The 27,217-nt window shown below is 43.6% G+C and overlaps 9 protein-coding genes across 9 annotated transcripts in view; 5 read left to right on the top strand and 4 right to left on the bottom strand.

Annotated features, from left to right (window-relative positions):
* Positions 1–27,217, bottom strand: part of LOC126563743 (uncharacterized) — a 173,475-nt gene that overhangs the window by 79,298 nt on the left and 66,960 nt on the right. The window lies entirely within an intron of this gene.
* LOC126565891 (inactive hydroxysteroid dehydrogenase-like protein 1) lies at positions 4,217–5,342 on the top strand. Its single transcript, XM_050223101.1, has 3 exons — positions 4,217–4,390; positions 4,448–4,681; positions 4,774–5,342. Exons 1-3 carry the CDS (start codon positions 4,240–4,242, stop codon positions 5,340–5,342), a joined length of 954 nt encoding a protein of 317 aa, XP_050079058.1. The 5' UTR covers positions 4,217–4,239.
* LOC126565060 (inactive hydroxysteroid dehydrogenase-like protein 1) lies at positions 5,842–6,877 on the top strand. Its single transcript, XM_050222199.1, has 2 exons — positions 5,842–6,001; positions 6,075–6,877. The coding sequence occupies exons 1-2, from the start codon at positions 5,842–5,844 to the stop codon at positions 6,875–6,877; spliced, it is 963 nt and encodes a 320-aa protein (XP_050078156.1).
* LOC126565195 (inactive hydroxysteroid dehydrogenase-like protein 1) lies at positions 7,594–8,512 on the top strand. The gene is given in 2 exon segments (XM_050222345.1): positions 7,594–8,322; positions 8,394–8,512. Coding segments are annotated over 2 exon segments (837 nt in total). The 3' UTR covers positions 8,502–8,512.
* Positions 8,742–9,518, bottom strand: LOC126565271 (ribosome maturation protein SBDS). The gene has a single exon (XM_050222435.1). The coding sequence runs from the start codon at positions 9,507–9,509 to the stop codon at positions 8,748–8,750; it is 762 nt and encodes a 253-aa protein (XP_050078392.1). The 5' UTR covers positions 9,510–9,518; the 3' UTR covers positions 8,742–8,747.
* LOC126565980 (zinc finger protein 845-like) lies at positions 9,682–11,893 on the bottom strand. Its single transcript, XM_050223181.1, has 3 exons — positions 11,828–11,893; positions 10,607–11,749; positions 9,682–10,539 (listed from the first exon to the last, which is right to left on the bottom strand). Exons 1-3 carry the CDS (start codon positions 11,891–11,893, stop codon positions 9,682–9,684), a joined length of 2,067 nt encoding a protein of 688 aa, XP_050079138.1.
* On the top strand, positions 12,161–12,441 carry LOC126565715 (protein dpy-30 homolog). The gene has a single exon (XM_050222919.1). The coding sequence runs from the start codon at positions 12,170–12,172 to the stop codon at positions 12,410–12,412; it is 243 nt and encodes an 80-aa protein (XP_050078876.1). The 5' UTR covers positions 12,161–12,169; the 3' UTR covers positions 12,413–12,441.
* LOC126565898 (ER membrane protein complex subunit 3) lies at positions 12,694–13,591 on the top strand. The gene is made up of 2 exons (XM_050223108.1): positions 12,694–13,252; positions 13,320–13,591. The coding sequence occupies exons 1-2, from the start codon at positions 12,694–12,696 to the stop codon at positions 13,562–13,564; spliced, it is 804 nt and encodes a 267-aa protein (XP_050079065.1). The 3' UTR covers positions 13,565–13,591.
* LOC126565627 (protein phosphatase 1 regulatory subunit 14B) lies at positions 16,745–18,429 on the bottom strand. Its single transcript, XM_050222824.1, has 4 exons — positions 18,215–18,429; positions 18,013–18,087; positions 17,087–17,128; positions 16,745–16,910 (listed from the first exon to the last, which is right to left on the bottom strand). The coding sequence occupies exons 1-4, from the start codon at positions 18,425–18,427 to the stop codon at positions 16,869–16,871; spliced, it is 372 nt and encodes a 123-aa protein (XP_050078781.1). The 5' UTR covers positions 18,428–18,429; the 3' UTR covers positions 16,745–16,868.

Here is a 27,217-nt window from a genome sequence, read left to right as displayed (position 1 = left end):
TGCAGTGGTGCAGCTTAAAACGTTTCAGTGTATGAAAATGACTGAGCATAGAATGACTGAGCACTGTAGAATTCCTAACAACATGAAAAATCCTCATCAGCACACCCTAATAATACTAACTAGTTTCGTTAGACGATTATAATAATTATTATTACTTCAAACACGCACAAATCCTCCTGCCTTTAGTGCGTAAGAAGTGACGGAACAGGAACGAAACAAACAAGCAAACAAAAGAACAAACACACTGTCTTTAATAAAGATTTTAACTACAACGAAATGATGAAAATATGATAAAAAATCGTAATTTCTAAATTTTTTTCAAATTTTAGCAGGTAAAAAACCAACTCGAGTTAGAAGTTAGGCAGAAAAAAACCCAACTCGAGAGATGCTGTGATGTACTGCTTTTTTATTTGATTTGCTGAGGTGGAAGGGAGGAATGGAGCCCCCTTTTTGTAGAATAATTAGGCAAGGGATAGAGGGATCGGGTTGGGGTGTTTGGCAAAAAGATGCGCGGCTTCAAGACGCATCCAATGGTATGTCGGAAGCCAGGATCGGACCAAAGCTGAGCGAGTTTTTGCCGATTTTCCACGGGAATGCTGTTGTTTTCCGCAATAACTGGGTGGAGGTGGAGGGAAAACTCGCTCAGTTTTGGTCCGATCCTGGCGTGCGGCATACCGTTGGCTGCGTCTTTGAGTCGTGTCTGTCTCGAACACGCATTTTGCCCATACGCTTGGTACTAGGTGTTTGACACCAGGAGAGCATCCAAATTAGGAGGTAACATGACTCTGACTAATCTGATATGGATACTACTGCGACATGTCTGAAAGAGAGACCCAGCAGTGATAGTGGAGAGAAAGAAGTGGTTATATTTTTAACACAGGGTTTCGAGGATATAATGAACATACTCGACGAAATATTAGTTATTCAAGTTTCTTATTAATTTAATGTGGGAGATGATAAATCACTCGCATGTTAGCGATAGCTTGTTTGGAATTATTTAAGAATCACGCAAATTCTGCAAAAGTATCCGAACACTTTAAAATCTCTCAGATTGAACAAAAAAAATGTCTTAACAAACAAATATATTCGACGTAGTTGTTCGTTCTGTTCAGGCAAACCCTGTAATATCCAGCACACCAACACTATCGAACATACAGGTGATCCTTATAACCAATTAGTAGCTAGAAAGAGATAGTCGATGGGGACGTTAGGGAGAAAGAAACGACCATATTCTCAATACAGGGTTGGCGAGGATATAATTAACAAGTTTGCTGGGATATTATTATTCAGATGGATTATTAATTAAATTTGAGAGTTGTTTCATCGCTCGAACTCTGTTTTTATTTTGTTTGGAATAATTATAGAGTTAATCGTTTTTCTATAAACAGCCGATCACTTCAATGTCCGATCACGTCTTGTAGATTGTATCGAAATAAATCTAAACAAACCACAACATCGGCGTGCCTGTTGATTATATAGAGGCAAACCCTGTATTATCTCACACACTTTCACTATCTCTCGTAGGAGGCATCCATTAGTTAAAAAGAAATTATACATGTGAAAAAAGGACAGCTGTATATGATAGCTGATAATCCATGCTGCCTCCTGATTTGGATGCTCTCCTGGTATCAAGAAATCAAAAACCGGTTTCGGATTCGATCTCTTCTTTCGTGGCTGATGAGATTTTTGTATTTTGCAAGGGAATCCGACCGATTTTGGGTTTTCGATACTAGGAGAGCATCCAAATTAGGAGGTAACATGAATAGTACTCTCTGGACTGAGTTAGTAATGCGACAGACAGAAAGAGACATTCAAAATTTGTTGTAGTGAGAAAGAAACGAAATTATTTGATGATCATATGCCACACCAATACTGTCGATGACACTTATCTCGTCAGAATACTAATGCGATAGACAGAAAGAGACATTCGGTGACAAAAGTAGAGAGAAAGAACGAATATATTAAATGTTCTTTTGACCAATACCATCCATCCCATAAGCCTCTTAGTAACGAATTCATGCTACCTCCTGATTTGGATGCTCTCCTGGTGTCAAGAAATCAAAAACCGGTTTCGGATTCGATCTCTTCTTTCGTGGCTGATGAGATTTTTGTATTTTGCAAGGGAATCCGACCGATTTTGGGTTTTCGATACTAGGAGAGCATCCAAATTAGGAGGTAACATGAATAGTACTCTCTGGACTGAGTTAGTAATGCGACAGACAGAAAGAGACATTCAAAATTTGTTGTAGTGAGAAAGAAACGAAATTATTTGATGATCATATGCCACACCAATACTGTCGATGACACTTATCTCGTCAGAATACTAATGCGATAGACAGAAAGAGACATTCGGTGACAAAAGTAGAGAGAAAGAACGAATATATTAAATGTTCTTTTGACCAATACCATCCATCCCATAAGCCTCTTAGTAACGAATTCATGCTACCTCCTGATTTGGATGCTCTCCTGGTGTCAAGAAATCAAAAACCGGTTTCGGATTCGATCTCTTCTTTCGTGGCTGATGAGATTTTTGTATTTTGCAAGGGAATCCGACCGATTTTGGGTTTTCGATACTAAGAGAGCATCCAAATTAGGAGGTAACATGAATAGTACTCTCTGGACTGAGTTAGTAATGCGACAGACAGAAAGAGACATTCGAAATTTGTTGTAGTGAGAAAGAAACGAAATTATTTGATGATCATATGCCCCACCAATACTGTCGATGACACTTATCTCGTCAGAATACTAATGCGATAGACAGAAAGAGACATTCGGTGACAAAAGTAGAGAGAAAGAACGAATATATTAAATGTTCTTTTGACCAATACCATCCATCCCATAAGCCTCTTAGTAACGAATTCATGCTACCTCCTGATTTGGATGCTCTCCTGGTGTCAAGAAATCAAAAACCGGTTTCGGATTCGATCTCTTCTTTCGTGGCTGATGAGATTTTTGTATTTTGCAAGGGAATCCGACCGATTTTGGGTTTTCGATACTAGGAGAGCATCCAAATTAGGAGGTAACATGAATAGTACTCTCTGGACTGAGTTAGTAATGCGACAGACAGAAAGAGACATTCAAAATTTGTTGTAGTGAGAAAGAAACGAAATTATTTGATGATCATATGCCACACCAATACTGTCGATGACACTTATCTCGTCAGAATACTAATGCGATAGACAGAAAGAGACATTCGGTGACAAAAGTAGAGAGAAAGAACGAATATATTAAATGTTCTTTTGACCAATACCATCCATCCCATAAGCCTCTTAGTAACGAATTCATGCTACCTCCTGATTTGGATGCTCTCCTGGTGTCAAGAAATCAAAAACCGGTTTCGGATTCGATCTCTTCTTTCGTGGCTGATGAGATTTTTGTATTTTGCAAGGGAATCCGACCGATTTTGGGTTTTCGATACTAAGAGAGCATCCAAATTAAGAGGTAACATAAATAGTACTCTCTGGACTGAGCTGGTAATGCGACAGACAGAAAGAGACCTTCGAAATTTGTTGTAGTGAGAAAGAAACGAAATTATTTGATGATCATATGCCACACCAATACTGTCGATGACACTTATCTCGTCAGAATACTAATGCGATAGACAGAAAGAGACATTCGGTGACAAAAGTAGAGAGAAAGAACGAATATATTTAATGTTCTACTGACCAATACCATCCATCCTATAAGCCTCTTAGTAACGAATTCATGCTACCTCCTGATTTGGATGCTCTCCTGGTATCAGGAAATCAAAAACCGGTTTCTACGGTAGGAAGTTATCCTCGTTCGGGGAATTTGTTTTTTTACAGATCCGTTCTCCTCCTTCGTGCATGATCTCCTGGTAAGCTTCCACGTTGATGATCTCATCGAGAGGGAGGGGAGTGATTTTATTTAAAGCATAAATAGACGAGATCATCCAAGGTGCGTCTTTTTTCTTTCATATTCTTATCTTTAGTTGAGTTAAGCACATTCAGCATGATTTGCGATACACATCGAAGTGACAATCCTCCCTTTCTAGCTCACTCGTCTGATGTAACATGATTTGGTTGATTCCGTCAGCCTTTCTAATCGATATTATGCCATATTCTTCGCCTGTTATCGCGATATGCTGCAACATGCACAGTCAGAGCTGTTTTCCGCTTATCGGCAGCTGCTGATAGGAGCAGAAAAATATAATGAAAAGCAGCAAGAGTAAGTTCACAATTCAGTTCGTAGTAGGCTGTGATAACCAGCGTCGCCAAGATGTTCTGTACGCTACTTGGATGGCTTGGACTGTACGTCGGTGCTATTTGGGTGTACGAAAATCTTCGCGCTCCCGTACTGCTGGTACTGGGATGCCTTAAGCAACTTATCTTCCGGCAGAAACTCTCCAAACGATACGGGAAATGGGCCGGTTAGTATCAGAAATCAGCGGTTTTAGTGGTTACAGTAAATCATACTCTTCCAACAGTCATCACCGGTGCGTCGGATGGCATTGGCAAGGGTTACGCACATTATCTCGCCCGCCAAGGCATGGCAATCGTGCTGGTAGCACGGAACGAAGCCAAGCTGACTAAGGTGGCCGCCGAAATTAAAGCGAAGCACGGTGTGGAAACGAAAATCGTTGTAGCCGATTTCTCGAAGGGTGCCGAGATCTATCCACATCTCGAAAAGGCACTCGTTCCGCTCGATATTGGCATCCTAGGTAAGACCACTCACAAAGTTCCCTTTCTGCAGTAGTAGCAGTTTGCTGAGTAGTTTACATTTAAATTTGCTTCGTTTTGAATTTAAAACCAGTAAACAACGTTGGCGTATCGCACGATACACCCAAGTACGTGGACGAAGTATCACCGTCCGTGGTTTGGGACCTGATCAACGTGAACGTGGCCGCTGCAACACTGCTGTGTCAGATGCTGGTACCGGCGATGAAACAACGTAAGCGTGGCCTCATCGTGAACGTGTCCTCGATTGCCTCGGTATCGCCATCGCCTTGTCTCTCCATTTATGCCGCGACGAAAGCATACATGACTAGCTTCTCGGTAGCACTTCGGGATGAGCTGAGTCCGTTCGGTGTTGAGGTACAAACCGTGCGACCATCCTTTGTCCACACCAACATGACAGACTTCCTGGTGAAGGACATGAAGGATCCACGCATGCGAAAGTATTTAGTCGACGTTGATGGCTTCATGGCGTACGCGGGATGTACGATCGGGAAGGTTGATATGACCTCGGGCCACTGGTCACACGGATTGCAGACTGCCGTCCTTTATCTGCTGCCGGAGGTGGTGCGTGTGTTCATCCTGGGACTAATCAACAAGAAGGTGCGCGACGATTTTTATGCTAAAACCAAGAAAAAAATGCGATAAAGGGTTAATTTAATAATAAATAAGACTTTATATGTTAACCGAGTATGCCCGGGATAAAGCAAAGAATAAGGTGGAAAAGCCTTATCAATACGATTTTTTTTCAACACAACCGGTGTTGACAATACGGCACTTTATCGTCATAATCAATTGTAAATTAATAAATAAATAAGACTTTATGTGTCTGGATACATACTTGCGTGTCGGTGTACTAAACAGTGCTGCATTGATTTCCTATATTCTGGTGCAGGTCAAACATAAGTACGTTCGTGATGCTGTGATGGTTGCCTCATTATTGCCACTGCAGTATACATGGTAGATAATTACACTTAATTCCCACGCAGTATCAAGGGTGTCGGACAGTTTGTTTGTACGATCGTTGCGGCAGTTGCGATGATCTTTATCTAATAATGATGGACGGCTATCGATTCTCCGCATTAGTAGTACTTTACTCACAGTAAAGGTTAGTTGTTCCACAGCTATCCTAGTAGGCACAACAAAGATGCTGCTTATTTGTCTAGCGCTTGCTCTGATCGGAACCTACTGTTCTATCTGCTGGTTGTACGATAATCTCCGAACGCCCGTATCACTTCTCCTGCACGGCCTACTGCAGACTCTTCTACCAAAACAAACGTTTACCGAAAAGTACGGAGAATGGGCTGGTAAGTTAAGGTAGCCATGGTAACCGCTCTAGTAACACCCTTATTCTAGCACTGTTCTCCACTTTTGTGTCAGTTATCACCGGTGCGTCGGACGGAATCGGGAAGGGCTACGCGGACTATCTCGCCCAAAAGCGCATGAACATTGTGCTGATTGCTAGAAACGAGCAGAAATTAAACCGTGTGGCTACCGAACTCACCCGGAAGTACCCGATCAGAACGAAAATTGTCGTTGCGGACTTTACCGAAAGGCAGGAAGCCCTGTACGACCATCTTGCCCAGGAATTGCTGCCACTGGATGTTGGTATTCTGGTGAATAATGTCGGGTTGTCATACGAGCGTGCCATGTGCGTTGATGAGTTGCCCAGGAAAACTGTATGGGATCTCCTAACCGTGAATGTAGCATCGGTTACGCTGCTTTGCCATATGTTGGTGCCATCAATGAAGCAGCGTCGCAGAGGATTAATTGTTAACATCTCATCCCTTTCGGCTTCAGCTCCTGCTCCGTATCTTACGGTTTATTCAGCATCTAAGGTTTACGTCCGTAATTTCTCAATGGCACTGCGGGAAGAGTTGCATCCTTTCAGTGTCCAGGTACAGACAGTTTTGCCCGGTTTTGTCCGCACAAATATGACAGCGTTTGTTGCAACCGAGCATAAAGAGAGACAAGTCTCGAGGCATCTGGTGCAGGTGGATGATTACCTACGATACGCAGGTTTCACAATCGGCAAAACAGATCGCACTTGTGGTTACTGGACGCACGGGCTGCAGTACGCCGGGCTGAAGCTCGTACCGGAATGGGTCGGCTTGTTTGTGATGAAGACGATATACAAGAGTTTGCGAGTCCAAGCGGTCGGAGGTGTTGAGAAAGATGATTAAAATAGAAAATTGTAAAAAAAAGCATTACAATATGAATTTTGAATAACAAAATAAAAAAGGCATTTGTTACGGGACGCTTTCATACATTATATATGCGCGGCACTCTCCGGTTTTTATACGTAGGAGTCGGAGTGGATCCACTATTCCACTCCGGAGTTCCCACCACTAGCGCTAACAGGCCTCTTTAACTGCCCATTAATCTATAGCAAAGCACATCCACTGCGAAGAACAAGTACCTGATAACGTACGAGCACTCTATAGTTCAATCTCGTTTTCAAACCGGATTTCTGCGTCATCATTAGCGAAGCCAACGATTCGTGCAACGCGCACGAAACCGATGTACGTTTGTCCGACGGCATTTGGGCCCGTCGATCCGTTGCGTCAACATTGCACAGTCATTATGGCCAGGCGGCAGCAGGCGGAGTCGCGGATCATGCGCCATCAGTTGTGTTTTGAATCGCAAGTAGGATGGTAGCCGACGAAGGTATCATCATGTTACCACCACTGCTACTACAGCTGTCCACAGTGGTCGGAGTGTACAGCATAATCTGCTGGTTGTATGATAATCTGCGAACACCAATATTGCTACTGATTCGAAGCATTAGCCAATTGTTTGCTGGAGGTCAAAACTCGTTGCCAAAAAAATACGGACCATGGGCAGGTGAGTGAGGATGAGCGCGTTACTCACGAAGCACATGCAAGTGTGCGTGTGTTGCATGTAATTAACCGTGTGTTCGATCGTTGCTATAGTAATTACCGGCAGCTCGGATGGAATCGGTAAAGGCTACGCACACTATCTGGCTAGCCAGGGCATGAAGGTGATGCTGATCGCTCGCAATGAAGCGAAGCTTAAACTTGTGGCCGAAGAAATTGCCACCAAACATGGGATGGAGACGAGAGTATTGGTGGCGGATTTTTCACAAGGAGAGCAAATCTATGAAAGGCTCGAAAAGGAACTACGCTCGCTAGATATCGGTATCTTGATAAACAACGTTGGCGTTATCAACGAAAAGCCTATCCAGCTGGATCGAATGGAAAAGCGTCTGCTGTGGGATCTTATCAATATTAATGTGGGCGCAGCAACGCTGATGTGCAACATTGCCCTTCCAGCGATGAAAAAACGCAAGCGTGGACTTATCATAAACATTTCCTCCCTATCATCGCTTGCTCCGACCCCTTATCTGGCGGTCTATGCCGCAACGAAGGCTTACATGACCAGCTTTTCCTTGGCACTGCGGGAAGAAGTGAGCTCGTACGGGATCGATTGTCAAACCGTGTCACCGGGATACGTACATACTAGTATGACCGAGTATCTGCACCCCGCGGATGGGAAGAAGAACTCCCTCTCGGTGCGGCTTGTAAAAGTGAGCGATATGATCCGGTACGCCGGGTATTGTATCGCAAAAGTGGACCAAACCACTGGCCATTGGTCGCATGGTATACAGGTAAGCTTTTTCTAAGTGGGATCGAACGCGAACGCGAGAACAATGTCACTAGAATCACTTTTTCTTTCTAGACCGCCATACTGAACGTTTTACCTGCCACACTGAAGCTGCGAGTATTCACCCGGCTCTACACACAGCTTTTGCACGAATATTCCGACACTGACAAGAAGCTTACGTGATTGGCTAATTGACACTAGCGATACTAACGTATTGCGTACACCACCAAGCACGCTAACTAAACGCATACTTTTATGCGTCTCTGTATATTATTAAATGCGACTAGAAGTATACCGCAACACTACTTTACTTCTACTACTACGCCAAATAGCGACTAAACACCTGCTATTACCATCGTTGTTGGGTGTTTATTACAAAATAAATAACACGAATTACACACATCCAATCGTAGCATGCCAGCCAGCCATTCATTCCAACACTTCCTCGCCCTCTTTGATCTCCTTCAGGTTCAACACTTCCAGTGAGCCGGCACCTTTCGTTTCGGTTCGAATTATTTCATCCATCTCTCGGAAGTGGCCCGGATCGATGAGGCACGTCAGCATCAACCGTTCGCCTTCCCACTCTTCCCCTTCCGTCACCGTTGAGCTTAGCTTCGCTATTCTCTCCTTCAGGCGTTTCGCTTCCTTTGCCGGCAGTGCCATCTTCAGCCGCATCTTGGCTCGTTCGAGTGGAATGGTGTCCTTTAGCAGCCGAATCACATCGAGCGCTTGCTGTTTGGCGTTACGATGTGGTTTGATGGAGTAGTGGACATCTTTCATCGATTTCTCTATGATCGATACCGGATACGGGCGCTTCGTTTCCGGATTTACACACTTGTCCGCAACGGTTGTGGCTATCTCCTTGAACATTGTATCGAGCTGATCCTGCCGTTCCTTTTCCGACACCTGCAATTCACCTTTGGCCAAGATTTCTTTACAAATCTCAGTGATATCATCCTTGCCGAAAGCTTTCTGCAGTTCCTCCTTTTTGGCGACCTCTCCTTTCGATACGTTGTTGAACACCGCCAGCGTTTGCAGCACCTCGTCCAGATCCTTCTCCGCGCCGGATCGCCATGAGAGCACTTTGTTTTTGTAGCACGCTATCTCGAAACGCTTGCCACCTTTCTTCATTCGCACGACGGCCACATTCGTGAGCCGGATCTGATTGGTTGGAGTGAATATTTTCGGCATTTTGTGATTCTATTAGTGCAACACATGCGGCCACCGCGTTGTTGTTAGTTCACCGTATGTGTCCGGCTGCACAAAAGCAGGTTTGTTTACATTCCGCTGACATCTGTCAAACTGAAGCTTTGTCGTCGCTGCGTACTTTAAAAGTGGTTGCGTACATTGTACGATGTGAAATTTAATTTAAAACATTTGGCTGCACATTTTCGATTCGATCGATCAGCTCGGCCGTTGCCGTCGAAACTTGGCTTGTTTGTTTGTGATTATTTATCATGTGGTTTCGCAAACCAGCGTGCTGTTTGAACGATTGACTACACAGCTTGCAAGTAAATCGATACACTTCTTCGTGTGTGTACGAATGTGCTTTAAGATTACTTTTCTTGGTAAACTCTTTTCCACACTGCTCACAGCTATAGATTGGTTTCACCTTTCCCGCCATAGACTCATGATTGGGGTGTTCTTTGCTTTGGTGTATTTCAAGATCAACCTTTTTGTAGTAAACCATGCCGCAAACACTGCACGCCATTTCCTTACCATTCTCGTGCACTTTCATGTGCCGCAACATAGGCGCTTTGGTTGCGAATTCTCTGGCACAAATATCACACCTAAATTGCTTCACACCACTATGTAAACGTTTATGAACACGTAGACTATTTTCAAATCGAAACCCGTTCCCACACACATCACACTTGAACGGTAGCTCATTTTGGTGTAAAATTCGATGCGACCTTAGAGCACCGGGAAACCGAAATGCGGAAGCGCATTGATCACACTTGAATGGCTTGGGATCGTCGTGATGTCGCATGTGCACCTTTAAATCTTGTGCGTACTTGAATTGCTTGTCACACAATTTGCACGAAACACGTTCATTCTCGTGTTCCGTTCGGATGTGTTTTTCAAGGAAGCAACGAAAGCCGAAGGTTCGGTGGCACTGGTCACACTGAAAGCGGGCACTGGCGTGCTGTTTAACACGATGCACGGCAAGTGTTGTGCCGGATGCGTACAAGTTGCCGCACAATTCACAGATGAACGACTCCTATTACCAAAACAGAATATTTTAGTGTCAAAAGAAAGGTTGATATTGGCACAAAGGAGAACCTCACCTTTGAACTTTGTCTTGGCTTTGGGTTGATAGATGATAACGGCAAACAAAAATCTTCGTTTGCTTTCTCGCTAGTATGTAAAGCTTTTACGCTTGACGAGTCAGCTGGATTGTTAGCCTTTTCTTCACTTTTAAAAATTGTTTCATCAGGCGACATTTCTCGCTGGACCATTACGTCTGAAGATTCTTCATTTCTTCTGTTCACATTTACAGGACATGTAACTGTTGCTGACACCGGCTGAACCTTTACTATCGTCAATTCATCAGCTGCACTTTCATTCCTTTCCTCCAAATATTTCTCATCACTTATTGATGATTGCTTTCCATCGTCATCAACCATAGCAAAATCATCTAGATAAGCTTCTGGCTCAGCTCTTTTCATCGCTTTCTTTGAACGTTGCGGCTTTGGGATGCCTTTGCGGTTCCAACCATTCGGTGGTTGGGCCACTTTTAGCCGATCGAGACCCATTTCCTTCCAATGAACACGACGCTGGTGATTCGTCAGGTAGTCTGGTTTGTTAAAACTATGGCAGCACAGTTCGCACTGAAACCGCCGACCCCTCAAGTTCTCGTGTGAAGCAAGCTTCGATCGATCCTCAAACGCTCGATCACAGTGTTCACACTTGTACGGTAGCTTTTCTTTCGTGTGCGACTTTCGGTGCTTTAGCATCGCGTACACACTATCAAATCCAACACCACACTCTGGACACACTCGCTTCTGGTGGTTACGCAAATGTAGTCTCAAACTCTTCAGATGCTTGTAGGTCATGCCGCACAGATTGCACACATTAAGCCGTTCGTTCGTATGCACCTGCTTTCGATGCTGCTTCACTATCGAACTCGTAGCAAACACCTTCAGACAAACCGGACATTTTGCTCCTTCGTTCGTGTGACGAAAGATGTGGCAGTTTAGCGCTGTTTGGCCACGGAATGTTTTCGGACAATAGGAACACTTGTACGGCTTCTCGCCGGTGTGTAGTCGAAGGTGGCACTTAAGGGTGCTTTTGTGCAAAAATCTACGATGGCACATCTCACACTCATGCTGCTTAATACCGTAGTGGATTTGTTCGTGCTGGCGAAGTGTTGCCTTGAATTTAAACGTTTTACCACAAAACTCGCAGGAAATGGCGCTTTTGCTTTCATTCTGTAAGGAACAAAAGAAACAACAACAAACACAAATAGGCCAGTCTGCTAGCAGAAAGGAATTTTCGAAGGTACATACTTTGACGGCGGATCGTGCCACTTCTAGACAAACGTTTTCGTCAGGTTTTTCCGAGGTAGATTGCATGGTGCTGCTACAGATTTTCCCGAAAAGCGGCACGGCAGTGTGTATTTTCACGCATTGTTTACAATAACTTTCGATGATATCGCAGTAAACGTCGCCGCGCCACTGTCAATATCAAAACATCGTCTCGGCTGTCTGTCAAAATCTTTCGTCTTTGCAAGCGCTGTTCGCTACTTTGGCATCGCGTAAACAAACCCTAGCGAATCGGAAAGGCCAAAACGTTCGGAAAGGATTCTCTCGGCGTATTTTATCATCCGCACCAAACATCAAACAATTCCAATGGAGAGGGACACCAAGACTTCTGCGGCAGACAATGGTCGAAAACCAGCCGGAAACAATCTGCAATCGTTACCCACCAGGCAGTATTTGGACCAGACGGTAACTCCGATCCTGCTGCAGGGATTGAAACTGCTGGCCAAAGAAAGACCTCAGGATCCCGTGCAATATTTAGCGAACTTTCTCATGGAAAACCGGAACCGCGTTGAGAAAAGCAATGGAGGCAGCACGGAAGATGCACAATAAATAGATTTTGTATAAGCTACGGAGGAAAAGCTCTTGTTGTTGATGAATAGTTGAAAGAAACGGTTGAAGATAGGCAAGGGAAGAGTGAAATCGAGCTTGAAAGATATTTGTCGACGAATCGACCAACATACACACACACCGTCGGCTGTCAGATGATTGCTTCTGTCAATCTACAAAAGGAAGGCTGGTGTGAAATTGTGTTTTCGCACGCCAAATTTTCCCCCTGTGTAGTGAAAACCATAGATCGCGCATAAAAAGGGCCTTTTACTGCTGCTGCAACGATGGCCGAACTGCTGATTGATCCGAACATTCGTGGCTGGGTGTTTCTGCCCATCGTTGTAATCACCTTTCTGGTAGGAATCATCCGGCACTACTTTTCGATCCTGATATCGTCTCAGAAGAAGGTAGAACTCACGCAGATTCAGGACAGTCAAGCGATGATCCGGGCCCGGCTACTGCGCGAAAATGGCAAATACCTAACGCAGCAATCGTTCGCAATGCGTAGACACTACTTCAACAACGAGGATACGGGCTACTTCAAGACACAGAAACGGGCACCACCGAGCCCGAATTCGACCGCGATGCTGTCGGATCTGGTGAAGGGCAATTTCATCAACGTGCTGCCCATGATTGTTATTGGAGGATGGATTAACTGGATGTTTTCCGGCTTTGTCACGACGAAGGTTCCATTTCCACTGACGCTGCGCTTTAAGCCGATGTTGCAGAGAGGCATTGAGCTAGCATCGCTTGATGCTGCCTGGGTATCGTCCGCATCGTGGTACTTCCTGAACGTTTTCGGTCTGAGAAGTATCTACACGCTAGTGCTGGGTGAAAATAATGGTAAGTCTAGACAAAGCGGAACATGTTTGCCGGTAATCCTAATTGTCCCTTTCCTGGTTTTATGTAGCGGCTGATCAAACGCAATCGATGCAGGACCAGATGTCTGGTGCCGCCGTAGCAATGCCCCAAGATCCCAAGGCTGCTTTTAAGGCGGAATGGGAAGCGCTGCAGATAACGGAGTATCAGAACGTGCTGGCCAATATAGAGAATGAGCTGCTGGCTAGTAACAGCTTCGCCGGTGACCAGTCGAGCCAAACCACACCATTCCTACAATCTAGTCGTAGTGAGGACGGATCAGCGCTTCGGAATTAAGGCGTTAGGGAGGGTCGGTAGCAAATAGATTACAACGGTAGCCAGGTTGTTTTTGATCGAGACGTGTCGGTAAAGAAGCAAAAACAATAGGTTCAGGGGTTTTCATGTGTAACAGAACAAAGTAGAAGAATTATTACAACTACGGTGGATGACGGCTCAAAGGCGGCAGACGATACGACAAGAACAGGACGCTTATAACAACGGTGGCACATGATATTACGATGGAAACGTAAAACACACAGCTACTAAAGCGGGGTTTATGCTTTCACTGGCGTATCATTTGCCACCATTGTTATAAGCCTACTGTTAAGCTGCCATCCACAGGAATTGTAATAAGAGTCGCCTGCTTTGTTCTATAACATATGGAAAAGCCTGCAAGCATTCGCATGCCGTTGAATTTTCCTTATAAAGATCATGCATAAGGGTACCGGAAGCCTAGTGGTGTTCCAGAGGAGACCATAGTCGTGGTCATCATAAGCGAGTAACGAGTTGGTAGTTAAATGAATTATTTAAAACATCTACGCAATATATCTTTTGCCAGTAGTAACCGCTTGGTTAAAGCAATGCAGACGGTGGAAGAAGAAAGCAAATAAATTGTAAAAAAAAAATTGTTGCTCTCTCATTGTCCTGTAGACCTCTCAATTCGGATGTAGAATAACGAACTGTCCTCTGCAGCAAACACATTTTTGTAAATGTTTATTACGTGTCCTGTGGCCCTTAGCTGCGCGATTCGTCCATACCGAGCGTATCTAGGAGTGTGTAGGTGAGTGATTAGGATGTGTATTTTGCTGTTGGACAATAACACACCGACTTTCCTAAACTAACTAAATTGGCTGTCGTTCCCACAAGATCGCACACATTCATGGAAGATCATGTTGGCTTGTAGCGGGTTTTAGGTTCAAGGTTGCAAACGTCGGGTATTGTACTCACCCGTCCCCTAAACCTATATTTTTATACTATATTTGCCACGATTTTGGAAAATACTTTTTTTTACACAACCTTTTCGTTTACCTCAGCTGCAGCTTTAGATGAAATTGGCTAACCTGTATGTTTCGTGCTTAGTGCGTATGATCGGAATATCGTGGTTGCGGAATTGGTTGGCCGACGAATGAAATAGAAGCATCATTTTAAATTCCTCTTTTATTACGCTTTAGTTACACTGTTTCACAAAATCACAACTACCATCTTCTTCATTACGACGAGACACACACACTCGCGCGGACACGAAGGATTGCTTTATGTTAAGGATGTTTGTTGTTGATCCTGGCCTTGGTTTTTGTTTGTTGTGTGTGATCGTGACTGGAAAGTCATTTCTACTGGGCAAACACATAGCTTTTACATAGTGCGTGTGTGCTTTTTTTCGTGGGGAAAGGAAAATTATTCTAGGAAACAACACACTTGAGAGTAATTTGTAAGTTTTTTTGTTTAGTTGTTGCTGTATAGTTTAAGATTGCGATAAGAAAAAGCCATACGTGATCAGTCCCCGACGCTTAACATCCGAACGCGAACAAATAGTATAGTAAACATGCTTGGCTTAAGATATGATGAGGATATGAAGATGATGAGAGTATGCTCACTATGTATTACTACTGCTACATGCCGCTTCTGTTGAATAATGATGAATGCGAGCAAACACAGGATATGAAACATCTGCCACAGGTAAGTGTTTTCAGTAAGAATATCCAAACTAAATCAACACTAATTTTGCCAGTGTATTATAGGTGCAATTTTGCTACACGCATGGCGCTCTCTCTCTCTAATATGCCGCCACTATGTCTGACACAGTGGTGCAAGTTGTGAATATTGTTTTTCTTCCAAATGCTAATCACACGCATCACTCAAAAGCATGTGTGTCCCCTGCGGATTTTTGTTTGTTTGTTTTGGAATATATTTTCGGTTTCACTATTCTAATACTCTGGCTGGCGCTCGTCTCCCTGCTATGCTCTCTGTTTATCACTGTCTTTACGATCTTTTTCCTTTTTTGTTTTTTTGCTACCACCCTCACTACTCAAATACGTGATCTCTGCTCAATATACTCTCAACTGAACATCTTTTTTGTAGTCTCTATCAACATTTTTACAATCCTTGTCGTAGTGTAATACTTCCATGTTTCATCGTTGATTGAGCAATCAGTTTTAGTAGTTGCAGTAATTAGTATAAGCCAAAGAGAGTATGCGGGTGTGTGTATGCTGTTCTGTTCTGTGTTTTGAGAGCTTTTCTGGTAAAATAGTACACATTTGAATGAAACTAAGAAACTCGCGTGAGTGTTACTGGTACAAGAACAAACCATTAGGACGCTTGGATATTTCGTTATTTCCATCAACTTGTGATGCATCTTCCGGGAAGGTCTTGTGATAATATTCTGGCAGTGTAACATTAAAAGGTGTCGGAACATGCTTTCGGTTTTCTTTTTGTATTGTGTTCTTCGAAGGATTAAAACTCGAGCGTGAGAATCTTACCATAAAAAAAGTGTTTTTTGTCTTAACAACCTTAGTGAACTAAATGCTAGAATGTAAATCTAAATCAAATACAAAAAATAAACGATTACGTTCTCGCTACTTTTAAACTTACATCATAATTTGTATTCTGTTCCTTCACATTACATTAACGATCATAGGACGATCGTATTTTCTCCTATTGTTTGACCTTTTTTTGTAGTTTAGAGTTTTAGATTGGGTTTTCTCTTGTGTTGTCTTGTCCTTCAGAATTTGTTTGCATTCATCCTTGCCTCCCCCATTCCCGTACATCGTGGTTACATCCTCTATGTGTTACTTGTTGTTTAAAGTATTCTTTGGAGAAAAATTAAATCTTTCTCTTCACCCACTCTATACCCTATCGCCCTATCGTTTGCTTCTGCGCGCTTTGAAGTTTGCTTTCGTAGTCTATTGATGCTAGTGCAGCTGTTGTAGTGTGTTGTGTATTACATCATATTGTGATGTCGGTCGCCGACTTGTTTGTGTTTTTTTTTACTGTAAAAACGAAATACTTGTTCCATGCATTTTTTTTTTACTGTTTTGCGCACTTTCGATACGATATGGAAAACCAAAAAGGTTGGAGTTGCTGGTGATGTGAGGCCTAAAAAGCCCTCACACATTAGTAAAGCTTAGATCGGTCTGACCAACAGCTCTCCGCGGAGGGGAATCACAGGAACAGATCAATGGGACTCCAGATATGGGAGAGAATCTCTCGGTTTTGTGCCTTGGTAGCATCAACAGCATTGGTTAGGGTGTATTGTGACGTCGTTAAATGATAATACATTAAATTAATTTAAACGCTACAATTAAACTGAAATAACCAGTCCAGCTCAGAGAGTTTTGGCCCTATCCAAAAGATCGCTAATGAATTTCTGGAACGAAATATTGATCATGTATGGTATTAGTATGGGAAATTGCAGTGGCACGAGAAGTAGCTTCAACAGAAGATTAGATAATTAGAAGGGACAAAGTAATGCAAACTTCGCTCGAAACATCGTAAGGCGAACCCGTCCAGTTCAAATGAAAAGTAACGAGGAAAACAACTTACCGATATGTCTTGTGGTGGTCGTTTGCATGCGGAAAGCAGACTCTGTAAGATAGAAAGGCAAACGGATATGTAAATTAATTATGAGTCGAAAAAACCGAGCCCGCACGGTGGTGCAGCGCAGCACGTCTGGTTTGTGGTTGGGACGGTAAGAGATTGTGCAATTAATTAGTTCACTGAATTAGTGAATCTGTTACGATAGACGTTTCAAGATAGGCGGCAGCCTTCACAAGCCCATATTCGTCGAAATTTATGGCGGGCCAATATTTTGCGGGCGCACTCTCTCAGACATTAGAGAATGCCCACGAATTGCTTAATATTGACTGATACTGAATGAAATCGGGGCAATGATTCAATAGTGGATGTTTTATATTATTAATGTGAAACCATTTTGCACAGACTCGGATCAAATCTACTCTACCTTCCTGAAGCGATCAAAACCGCCTCTTCAAAGCAAGCACTTTTTTTACACTGCCATATACTCTAATTGTGGGCAGAAGTTGTTGCCAAGTTCCGTATCTCTTTGTGCTAGCCATTTTTAACACAAACAAAAAAAAAAACAAAAATCAATAATTTAAAACTCCCAGCACTTTGACCATTGAATCGGATTTTACAAGCACAAAAAAAACAGACAGGTTGACGTAGTAGGAATGTCTCATACTTTTTTCTCGCCCGATCAGCGACTTTTTATGGGATTTTCTTCGATCTCTATACCACCGATGATACTACCCGCCCATCATTTCAACGATCGATGAATGTTTTTAACCGGTAGCACAAAATCCGATTGTTACGATATGGGATTTAAAAATATAATCTTCGCGAGCTCAGCACAGAAGCTGCGATGCGAACGATCCCGTTTTCCAATGAAAAGAAGAATTATTTTTGGACCTTTGCACACACACCTATCCATGATGAGGCCTTATACTTACGAACAAATGCGATCTTCTTATGTCATCGGTGTCCATGTCTAGAATCTCGTCGATGTCCACGTCGATTGCTTCTGTCTGCGCTCGACCAGACGCGAATACGGCAGTGGGTGAAAGGCGAACCGGAAAAGAAGAACAAAAGTGAAACGTATTAATTAACCGTCGTTGTGGAAATATGCGAGCCGAGGCGGCGGCGGCGACTTACGGGAGGATCGAACAGTTTCTGTAGCTCGTCGTACAGCCACATCTCCACCGCTAGCCGCTTCCGGATCAGACTCATCTGGTGCGATCCGTACTTGGCTGTGAGGAACTTCTCGCGGCGCTCCTTGACCTCGCCCTTCTCGGTGAAGTTGACGCGCAGCCCAGTGCGGCCGGGGGATCGCTCGCAATCGTTCATGGTTTCAACGCCACACTGCATGATCTGTCGATCGCTTGCAAACGTTTGCAGAGACAGAAGCGGGCCGGGGGTCTTCTTTCCAATAGCCCTCCCGAAGGTGATGAGAGATCGTCCGCCAAGAAATTGACGAACTTGGAAAGTTTCTTTCTATCTGCTTGCTCTTTTCTTTCTAGCTGTTCACCGCGCGGTACTCTGCCGTGAGGCAACTGCAAAATGGACGGAAGAAAAGAACGTGGGATTTAATAAATTAATAACACTAAGCGTTAAATTGATAGCTCAGAGATGGTGCGTGATGCGCGCTTCGTTGTCACGTTTCTTTTATTTCTTTTTGGGGTGGGCCTCTCCTGGCTAGTTTCAAACACAACACAAGCGAGACACGACGGGACTAATGTAATTAAGCCTTATTTATCATGTCCCTACTTAAGCCGCCATCGTTTTGGCGGCAGATTTTTTAAACAAACGCACCGAAATTGACCACCGCCAGTGGTCGGTGTCTCTCGATTGAACCGATCGGTCGGATCATCATTAGACTATCACGAGGTGCTTAGGTCGCACACGATTGACTGATCGAAACAACGACTCGAAAAGGTGTGAAGCAATGTGATCGTCAGGCTTTTTAGATGCCAGCTGTTATAACTATTTCGGGACATAAGAGAGCTTTGTTCCCGTTCCATTTCAACGCGATCTCGGGATTTCATCATTGCGACAGCAGAACAGGCCCACTACATAAGATGCGTGATAACACACCAGTTCTCCATTAAAGTAGCAGTGTATGGTAAGCGAGAGAGTGTGTGAATCACATGCCTGATTGGGTAAAAAGTGCTCGATATGCTATTTATAGGGCAGCAAGTGTTTCCGTTACGTATTGATTTACACAGTTCTCTGCTTATCAATCTCGCTCGGTTCGGTGGGATGGTATTTCATAAATTTAAGAAGTTGTCAGCTGCCCCACAGAGCTTATCAAAACTTGCATGATTGCTTATATTGCTGAAAGATATGTACTTGTTTATGGTTGAGGCACATGAAATGCGCCACATACGAGTCAAATGACTCTGCAAGAAAACGTATAGAAATGCATTGAGTCACTCCCTGGAAATGCGTAAATGATGGCTGACAATCGAATTATAATGCCGGAAGCTTCTGCGGTGATGTCTATACAAATGATTTGCAATGTTTGGACATATTTTCCGAGATTGTACAGAGGCAACATTCAATCTAATAAGCTCCATTTCAAATTATGCTCTAGTCTATGCTATGTATATTCGACAGTGAGCGCTGCTGTTTTTCACTGCCGTTTTCACTAAGCGTGATGATTGAAATAAATTTATCTACCTTTCAGCGGACGTCATTAGAACAACTGTAGAACCGTGCTTCTGTGAATACGAGACGGTGTTCCATGGAGGGTCAGGTGAAAATTAACGTATGGCTGAAAATGAACACCTCCAAACGCTATGTTCAGTGTGTTCATTGTGCACAAAACATCATCATCATCATCATCATTTTCGAACCGTACCGGGAAACAATATTTTATGTCTCTGCCCTAATGCATCCGCGCAACCGTGTCTCCTCTTCTTACCGGAAGTGGGCTATGAAGCCCATACAGTTCGCTCAATCAACATGTAATCACGTATGTTCGCTGCTGCTCCATTACCAAACACAGCCTTTCTCCGCATGAATCCATCATCAGAACAATAAGCTGCAACACTACGCCACAAACCCACTTCCTAGTCGGGCTATTAGGACTTCCATTACGTCGCAACATTTTGACGAGAGACTTTGCACTGTGGCTGTGGGTGCCGGAGAAAGAAACCGGGCCGAGAGATATGTTTGCTTTTTATTTTGCAATCATTACCCTCCCGTCCCTTGTTGCCAATGCGGAAGGAAAAGCTGTTTGATTGTTTGATGCCTCCCAGTGCAGCATATTCTTCTGCAACGTTGGCTGTAGTGAAGCAGTAGTGACGAGCTAAAATGTGGAACAACAACGTCGGGATGTCATCCGTCCATTCTATGGTGGCACCCTGTCTCCAATCGCAACGGAGACCTGGCGGCGACTTGGAACATTGTCTCCCGTAGATCAAATATCACACACGCACACTCTATGCCATCTCTTTCTCTCGTCCAGCTTCCTTTATTCACTATAATAATGATCGATATTTTATTATAATCAAACCACTGAGCATTCCGAGCAACGCTCATTGCAAACACAGCTTCAAGTGGTTGTATTTTGCATGCAAATTGCTATTTGCTTAGACTCAGGCTCGCTCGCTGTGCCTATCCATTCTTAGTTCCAAGAGTACGCCGGGTTGGGTTGGTCAGTGCTGCTCTGCTTTCCCTCCGCTTTTGGTGTACAACCTCTCCATTTATGCTGCTTTTTACCGTTTCTGCAGGTAATGTTCTGTTTTCCACCTTTCTGGATTGTAGTTCCGACACACAAACCTGCTGTTGTTCCTTATTCCATAGCAAAATAATAGATGACCGAGCAGAGAAGAGCCATGGTCTCGGGATGAGACTTGACAGTGAGGTTCTCTCGTACCTTTGCTCTATTTTCATTAGCAAAGGCACGATTGGTGATGTGTTGCATCAAGGTGGCACTACACCCTTTTATCGGATTAGGAACTGTAACATGTGAATGTCCCTCGCCAGAAGTCCTCTATGTTGGTGGTAATGGGTGTGTAGATTGTGCTATGTAAATTCACTGCTTCCATTGTATGCAAAAGCGGCGACTTCTTTGAAACTGATGATGAACTCACGAGACTTCCCCTCAGTCCGCAATTCATTGTCCTCTCGTACAAAGTAATGTAACTGTACCACCTGTACCACGCGCTGCTTTCACGACCAGCTTCATTTACATTCGGAACAACAGGAACAAACAACGGATAGCGAGCATAAAAAAGAAATACAATCAAATACAATGTTCCATTTTATAGACTCTTAGACCAACAGTTAATCTAGTAAAGTATTCACTTTAAAACCTTGTTTTCATTTCAATATCATTTACGTCATTTCAGTGTTACCGTATTTCGACATCTCTTGGCTGGAAAACGAGGTCCAGACATCCCTTTCATCTGCACATTTTGACTGATGTGCGCATTTAGATCGTTAATCGTGCTCCACCGCGATGTACCCAAAACGGATGCTGACGTAAACGGGCGGTTGATGGGAATGTGCATCCTCTCCCCCAAACTGCATTGCAGCAGTGCATCTCATCTTGCGTTCGAAAACATTTGTTTTCCATCAACGTCAACGTCGTGACGATCACAAGCACGCGACACCGATACCCAATGACATTGGATTAATTATTTTCAGTTATAGCAGAAGAGATTTCACGTAAGAATTGGAACCGCTCGATAAGAGCGGCACGAGAGCGATGTTAATATTGGCCAAACAAATTTATCAGCAGTACAGCATTTTCCAGCATTAACCAGTATCAAGTTCTGCGGTTGTTAGTATGCGTGCGCATCCTTTTTGGTGAACATCCCACCCCGATCCCTTCACCCCCGCCAATTTATTGTGGAAAAACTGCAAAAAGTGTTTTTGTGGGATGGGGGTAAAGTGTTCCATAGAAGCGCGGTCTAACGACGCATCCAACGGTATGCGAAACGCTCCGATCGGATCAAAATTGAGCGAGTTATCGTTGATTTTCTACAGGGAATGCTGGTGGCGACATTTTCCGGGAGTTTCTGGGACTGCACCAGACCGTAAAAAATCGCCAATAACTCGCTCGGTTTTGATCCGATTGGGACATTCCGCATATCGTTAGATGCGTCTTTGAGTCACGCATCTTTCAGTGCCGATTCATAGGCCTCTCGCCCAGTTGTTATGCGAAAAAGGGGTTTTTCTGCGGAAAATCGGCAATATCACGCTCAGCTGTGATCCGATCGAAGCGTTCCGTATATCGTTGCATTCGTCTTTGGAGGCTAAGGGGGGAAAGATTGTTTTGCTAGTGGAATTTTTAGAGATTTTTTTGGACCCCTTTAGCCCCTGGAAAATCGACGAAACTCGCTCAGTTTTGGTTTTGGTTCCTCCATGATATTTTGTTTGCTTGATACCAGGGGCGGGAGGGGTACCATTGACAAACTGAACCGAGCCCTCTGTAGTTCTGCAAGGCGGGAATTGGAAGTTTGGTCCATCTAAAACGGATCTTGCCATCTTAGACGAAAGGGGTATTCTCTAGCCTGCAAGGCCCCTTGGCGACCGCCACCTCCGCCCATAGGTTAAACCGCCGCTGATCTTAGCCGCATAATTCGATCAACATAACCAGCTCAGTTGCACAGACCGAGCTTCACCGCTCTTGTAACAACAAGCAAGGGAATCGTGCGTAACGACCGTCGAGTTAATTGAATGTGAAATGAGCGCCCATTTGGCGGCAAACCAACCATGATGGACAGTCGTTCCACTCACTCACTCTCCCATGATGGACAGGGAGCCCAACCTGGTCCGTAGCAAAAGGGATTTTCTACTGTCTAACAAAAAAAGAATAACCTGCACGTATACACTCCGAACGAATGGTTTATTCGCAGTGAATTCACATTCAAAAACGGCTACAGTGCAATACCTTTGTTGGCAAATGCACCTCCTTCCTCAAGTAGTCACGAAAAGTGCGCCAACTTGCGAGGTTTCTTCAAAGGTAAATTATTAATATAATTCCTTCGCAAGTGTCGAGGAGGAGGAGGTGTGCCGTAGAACACAGTGTCAAATAATTTCTGATCCAATTAAGAGCGGGGACGGCACAAATCACAGTCTTCAAGCAACTCTAGAAGGGAAAACGAATGATCTGGTGCAAATAGTTTAACGCACCAGTCCTGGAAAGTGATCTGTGCCTATTGCCCTTCCGCATTAGCTTGGTAAGTGACGTCGTTGGTGTGCGTGCAGTAAAAGTTTGTGAAATTGTAATTAAAAATAAATTATTGATACACTTTAATATGCAGCTGCCAATCACGACAGGAAGCTAGACAGTAGCTCTGCTCGATGAAAACTAAATTATTCTTCACATGCTGTAGAGAGGAGTTGTTCTAAGAACAAATACGAGTATTCGCGTGATCGGGACAATAATTGAAATCAGAATTACTACCGGTGTTTCACCAAAGTTTCTCCCGCCAAAAACGGCCAATGTCTAGAATTTGATAAATCACTCTCCGCAACACTGAATCATCGTCACAACTCACCGATTGGGAGCCATTAAAGTGTAAACTTTTCCAATTCCATGCTACCCCCCACGGCTCCCAAGCAAGAGCAACAATAAATATCGCAACGATAAGAGGGAAATGTGTTCTGTCTAGTGAGAGTAACAATCGGAAAGTAAAATATATCCAACACGCAACTCGCCTGCAAACAGAATTGAGTGTTGGTTGAAAATCTACATAAGGAAAGAACGCCAAAACACGTGCAGAGATCAAGCTGGAGTCAGGGTCAGACAGACAGAACAAAACGAGGTTGCACATTTTTAATACACAACTTTCCATGGCCCGACGAGAGGAACGGAAGCTCTTTATGGCCATAGACCGTCCATAAACCATTGTCTGAATAAAAAAAAAAACGACTTGCCCAAAGAGGAACGCGGTACAGCGCAACCCATTCAGTACAGACCTCTTTTAATGAAGTATAATTAGACGACTTTTTGTGCTATCCCTCGCGCTAGTTCCGGCTCTTCCGGTGTGCGCGCGCCCATAGACTTGACAATATTTAATTGGATCATAACGCACCGCGCTATAAAATCACAAAATTAATCTTTGAAGAGTGACATAACATACATTAAGTAAGCTCACAGTAAGCTTTAGAACAAACTCCAAGAATCTAACACTGTGGAAGATGGTGATGGATTAATGCTCTTAAAATAACTAGAGAATTGAGCTTGAAGAGAGGCCTCATCTATTACGCATAACTTGCCAAAAAAGAAAAAAAAAACAAAACGCTACCACATAAAAGTTGAGATGAGCAAAGTTTCGTTCAGGGAAATGGTTTATGGTAAAGCAAATAAACGTGTACTTGCGCGTGTAAAGTTGTTTCCAAGAATTATCCAGTTTATCTTCAGCCGGAAATTGAGGTTTTGCCTCGTTTCCTTTAGCAACAAGTATTCAAAGTTTATTTTTGGTTTAAAAAAGATTCAAACAAATCAGCTTTGAGATGTAACGAATCTCGTTACAGCAGTATCCAACTCTTCGGGCGACCGAAAAGGCACACCATTTTGGGAAGCACCGTTCCAGACAATGCTAATTGAATCGTATTAAGTTCTGCTGTTGGACAGAAACCGTTCAACAGCTGACGCTCAGGTACGCTCAAGTATCGTCTCCTTGTCAATATGTAAAGACGTGCCAGAATGTCGGTGCGAACGCTGGACAGAGAGAATGATGTCACCTACTAACAACGCTCGCGTGACGACCTGAAACGTGAAACCCTGGCCCAGAGAGCCACCAGGAGCCTTTCCGTCTGTCATGCTTTCCGTAGGGTCCCTCTTACTAAAGCACAAACACACACAGAGACACACAGAGACACACAGAGCGAGTGAAGTGGACCTCGTTTCTTTTTTATCCCATCACGATCAATGGGGCTTGCGGTCTCCGGGAGTAAACCGGTTATGGAAGTCTCATCAGATCTTGCTGGTGGCGATCGGACGATTGGTGAACTCCCAGCTGGCCCAATGAGGAATCAACGACATTCGCGAGCCCTCCGTGGTACGCGACTTGTGTCCTAATTGGCAAAAAAACAGCACCGCAATGTTTGGTTACGTCAGTCAGCCACAGCGTTTATAGCTTCACCTGTACTTGAACTATATTTTCCCTCTCGGAAGTTGCAATGAGTGTGTGACTACATCTTCAATTGATTCGATTAATCGTTATGCAGCATGGTTTGGCGTGCACAAAAGCAGGAAGAAAACTATTTTACTAATACCACTCGTAGTTTTTTCGTGGACAGATCGTGTGGTACATTATAGCACAATTGCGTGTGGCAAATTTATTGCATCACGCAGCCAAGGTACCACGCCAAAGCACCAAGGGAGGGATATGAAATAAAATCGCGCCAAACCAGGTTTCAATGCGCCATTTTCACACTACGCTAACGATATCAGTTTCTTGTCGTACCGTTTTCTATGTTGAGCAAAGCCTGCAAACCAGTAACGAGTAAATATTTAACTCTCACTGGTCAGTGATAATTAATGTTACAAAAGCTTGGTCGCTTTTAGCGCTCTACCGCGGTTAACGAGTGTCACGAGAGTGTCTGCGATGTTTCATACCAGGATTACAAACGTTCGGCATTTGAGTTTTCACGATATTTACTTACATTTTTGTCACCCGAATTTAATCCAATTCGAGAATTAATGGGTTAATGGAGTTGTGCATTTGCCAGCACAGAAAATATTGACATTATAGTTCTAAGAGTTTAGCTGAAATAACATTAAAACTGACCAAAGGTAATAGGGAATTTCTTTGGCACTACAGCCTCAGGAGTTTTTGATCTTGTTGTGTCTTTGGGTTTCGGGTGTCCGAGTTGTTTATATTATCATTGAACTTTAAGACACAAACGATTAATACAATAATTTATTAAACCTATTAAAGTAACACACGCACCACACGCAACACACCGAACGCTTGGCTATCTCCTAACTGAGTGTCTCCCGAATTCCTCTCTCGCTGGTTGCTTATAGAATGCGCGCTGACCCGATCCTGCGGTCAGCGCCCTAAGACACTCACTCACGCACCTGACAATTGCTTGCCCAAAGCTAAACACTCTCTGGTCATCAGATTGCACCATAACAGATCTACAATTTCTAACTCCCTTCGACTTAATTTAATCCTTATGTGCGATGGAACAGTCTGGATGTGAACTGTACTTTATCCTAAAATATAACAAATCACATCCACCTACTGCATTGTCTTCTACTTCAGAACCCACAAACTGGTTCCAGCATGTCCGGAGCTTTGTTAGAAGTATAAGTCTCCCAAGAACAGGCAGGCACATGATCCATCAGGATGTAATGTCTAGTCGAAGCACAGTAGAAAAAATCACTCACATTTGCTACAAAGCTTAGTAACGTGGCCGTCATGCGGTAAGCCATAAATAATGCTGTAAACCTCCATCATGTCATTTCGGAAGATTCTTTCGCTCCATTCAAAGCTAGTTATCCTTCCTCTGTGTGTATGCCATAGACATAAAAAAGACACACAGTAGCCAGCCACTGCGAGATCATGGACGACTTTGCAATTAGCTAGCGAGTGAACAAATGAGCCTTCACATCGTTCTTGTCCAACCCGGGACAAGGTTAACAATTCGGAGCTCAAACATATCTTAAAACGCAGTCCATCATGTTGATATCCAAGATGTTGTACGTCGGAACCTTGAATCGCGGGATCAATAACGTATAAAGTGTGTGCAAATTATAGACGAGATGTCGTTATTGTCACAAACATTTATCACCACCCATACCGTAAATGAGAGAATCCCCATGCCGTGCATCATAAGTTTCACCAGAGCATTATTAAATACGATTTACAACACAAAACAGGCGTACAAATAATCGTCTCACCGTGGTGCTGCCACACCAAGGCATGCTCCAGTGAAATGGTATTTTAAACAAAACATAAACAATCCTAACGGTACACTGAAGCTCTCCTCCAGTTTGTCCAGATTTTGTCGGTCCTTGGGTCCGGTGGTGGTGCGCTTTTGTAAACAAACTCTCATGCCAAACAAATGAACCGGTCGGTCCACGCAGTTTGTTTCTCACCACACAACACTCCACATGGTTGGTGGAAACACACAAAACTGCACACGAATGCATTTCACAACCTTTATTATACAGACCTTCGATGACCTTTT

Source organism: Anopheles maculipalpis, chromosome 3RL (assembly GCF_943734695.1).
Source record: "Anopheles maculipalpis chromosome 3RL, idAnoMacuDA_375_x, whole genome shotgun sequence".
NCBI classification, from domain to species: domain Eukaryota; kingdom Metazoa; phylum Arthropoda; class Insecta; order Diptera; family Culicidae; genus Anopheles; species Anopheles maculipalpis.
This window is presented reverse-complemented; position numbering and strand designations above follow the sequence as displayed.

What these genes read in the sequence shown, in the direction of transcription:
- LOC126565891 (XM_050223101.1), top strand. Translation starts at nt 4,240, where the DNA reads ATGTTCTGTACGCTACTTGGATGGCTTGGACTGTACGTCGGTGCTATT. An exon ending in ACGATACGGGAAATGGGCCG is followed by an intron (nt 4,391 to 4,447) that starts GTTAGTATCAGA and finishes CTCTTCCAACAG; the next exon opens with TCATCACCGGTGCGTCGGAT. An exon ending in GCTCGATATTGGCATCCTAG is followed by an intron (nt 4,682 to 4,773) that starts GTAAGACCACTC and finishes ATTTAAAACCAG; the next exon opens with TAAACAACGTTGGCGTATCG.
- LOC126565060 (XM_050222199.1), top strand. Translation starts at nt 5,842, where the DNA reads ATGCTGCTTATTTGTCTAGCGCTTGCTCTGATCGGAACCTACTGTTCT. An exon ending in AAAGTACGGAGAATGGGCTG is followed by an intron (nt 6,002 to 6,074) that starts GTAAGTTAAGGT and finishes CTTTTGTGTCAG; the next exon opens with TTATCACCGGTGCGTCGGAC.
- LOC126565271 (XM_050222435.1), bottom strand. Translation starts at nt 9,509, where the DNA reads ATGCCGAAAATATTCACTCCAACCAATCAGATCCGGCTCACGAATGTG.
- LOC126565980 (XM_050223181.1), bottom strand. Translation starts at nt 11,893, where the DNA reads ATGCAATCTACCTCGGAAAAACCTGACGAAAACGTTTGTCTAGAAGTG. An exon ending in TGGCACGATCCGCCGTCAAA is followed by an intron (nt 11,750 to 11,827) that starts GTATGTACCTTC and finishes TGTTCCTTACAG; the next exon opens with AATGAAAGCAAAAGCGCCAT. An exon ending in AGCCAAGACAAAGTTCAAAG is followed by an intron (nt 10,540 to 10,606) that starts GTGAGGTTCTCC and finishes TTTTGGTAATAG; the next exon opens with GAGTCGTTCATCTGTGAATT.
- LOC126565715 (XM_050222919.1), top strand. Translation starts at nt 12,170, where the DNA reads ATGGAGAGGGACACCAAGACTTCTGCGGCAGACAATGGTCGAAAACCA.
- LOC126565898 (XM_050223108.1), top strand. Translation starts at nt 12,694, where the DNA reads ATGGCCGAACTGCTGATTGATCCGAACATTCGTGGCTGGGTGTTTCTG. An exon ending in AGTGCTGGGTGAAAATAATG is followed by an intron (nt 13,253 to 13,319) that starts GTAAGTCTAGAC and finishes GGTTTTATGTAG; the next exon opens with CGGCTGATCAAACGCAATCG.
- LOC126565627 (XM_050222824.1), bottom strand. Translation starts at nt 18,427, where the DNA reads ATGCAGTGTGGCGTTGAAACCATGAACGATTGCGAGCGATCCCCCGGC. An exon ending in AGAAACTGTTCGATCCTCCC is followed by an intron (nt 18,088 to 18,214) that starts GTAAGTCGCCGC and finishes GGTCGAGCGCAG; the next exon opens with ACAGAAGCAATCGACGTGGA. An exon ending in TAAGAAGATCGCATTTGTTC is followed by an intron (nt 17,129 to 18,012) that starts GTAAGTATAAGG and finishes TCTATCTTACAG; the next exon opens with AGTCTGCTTTCCGCATGCAA.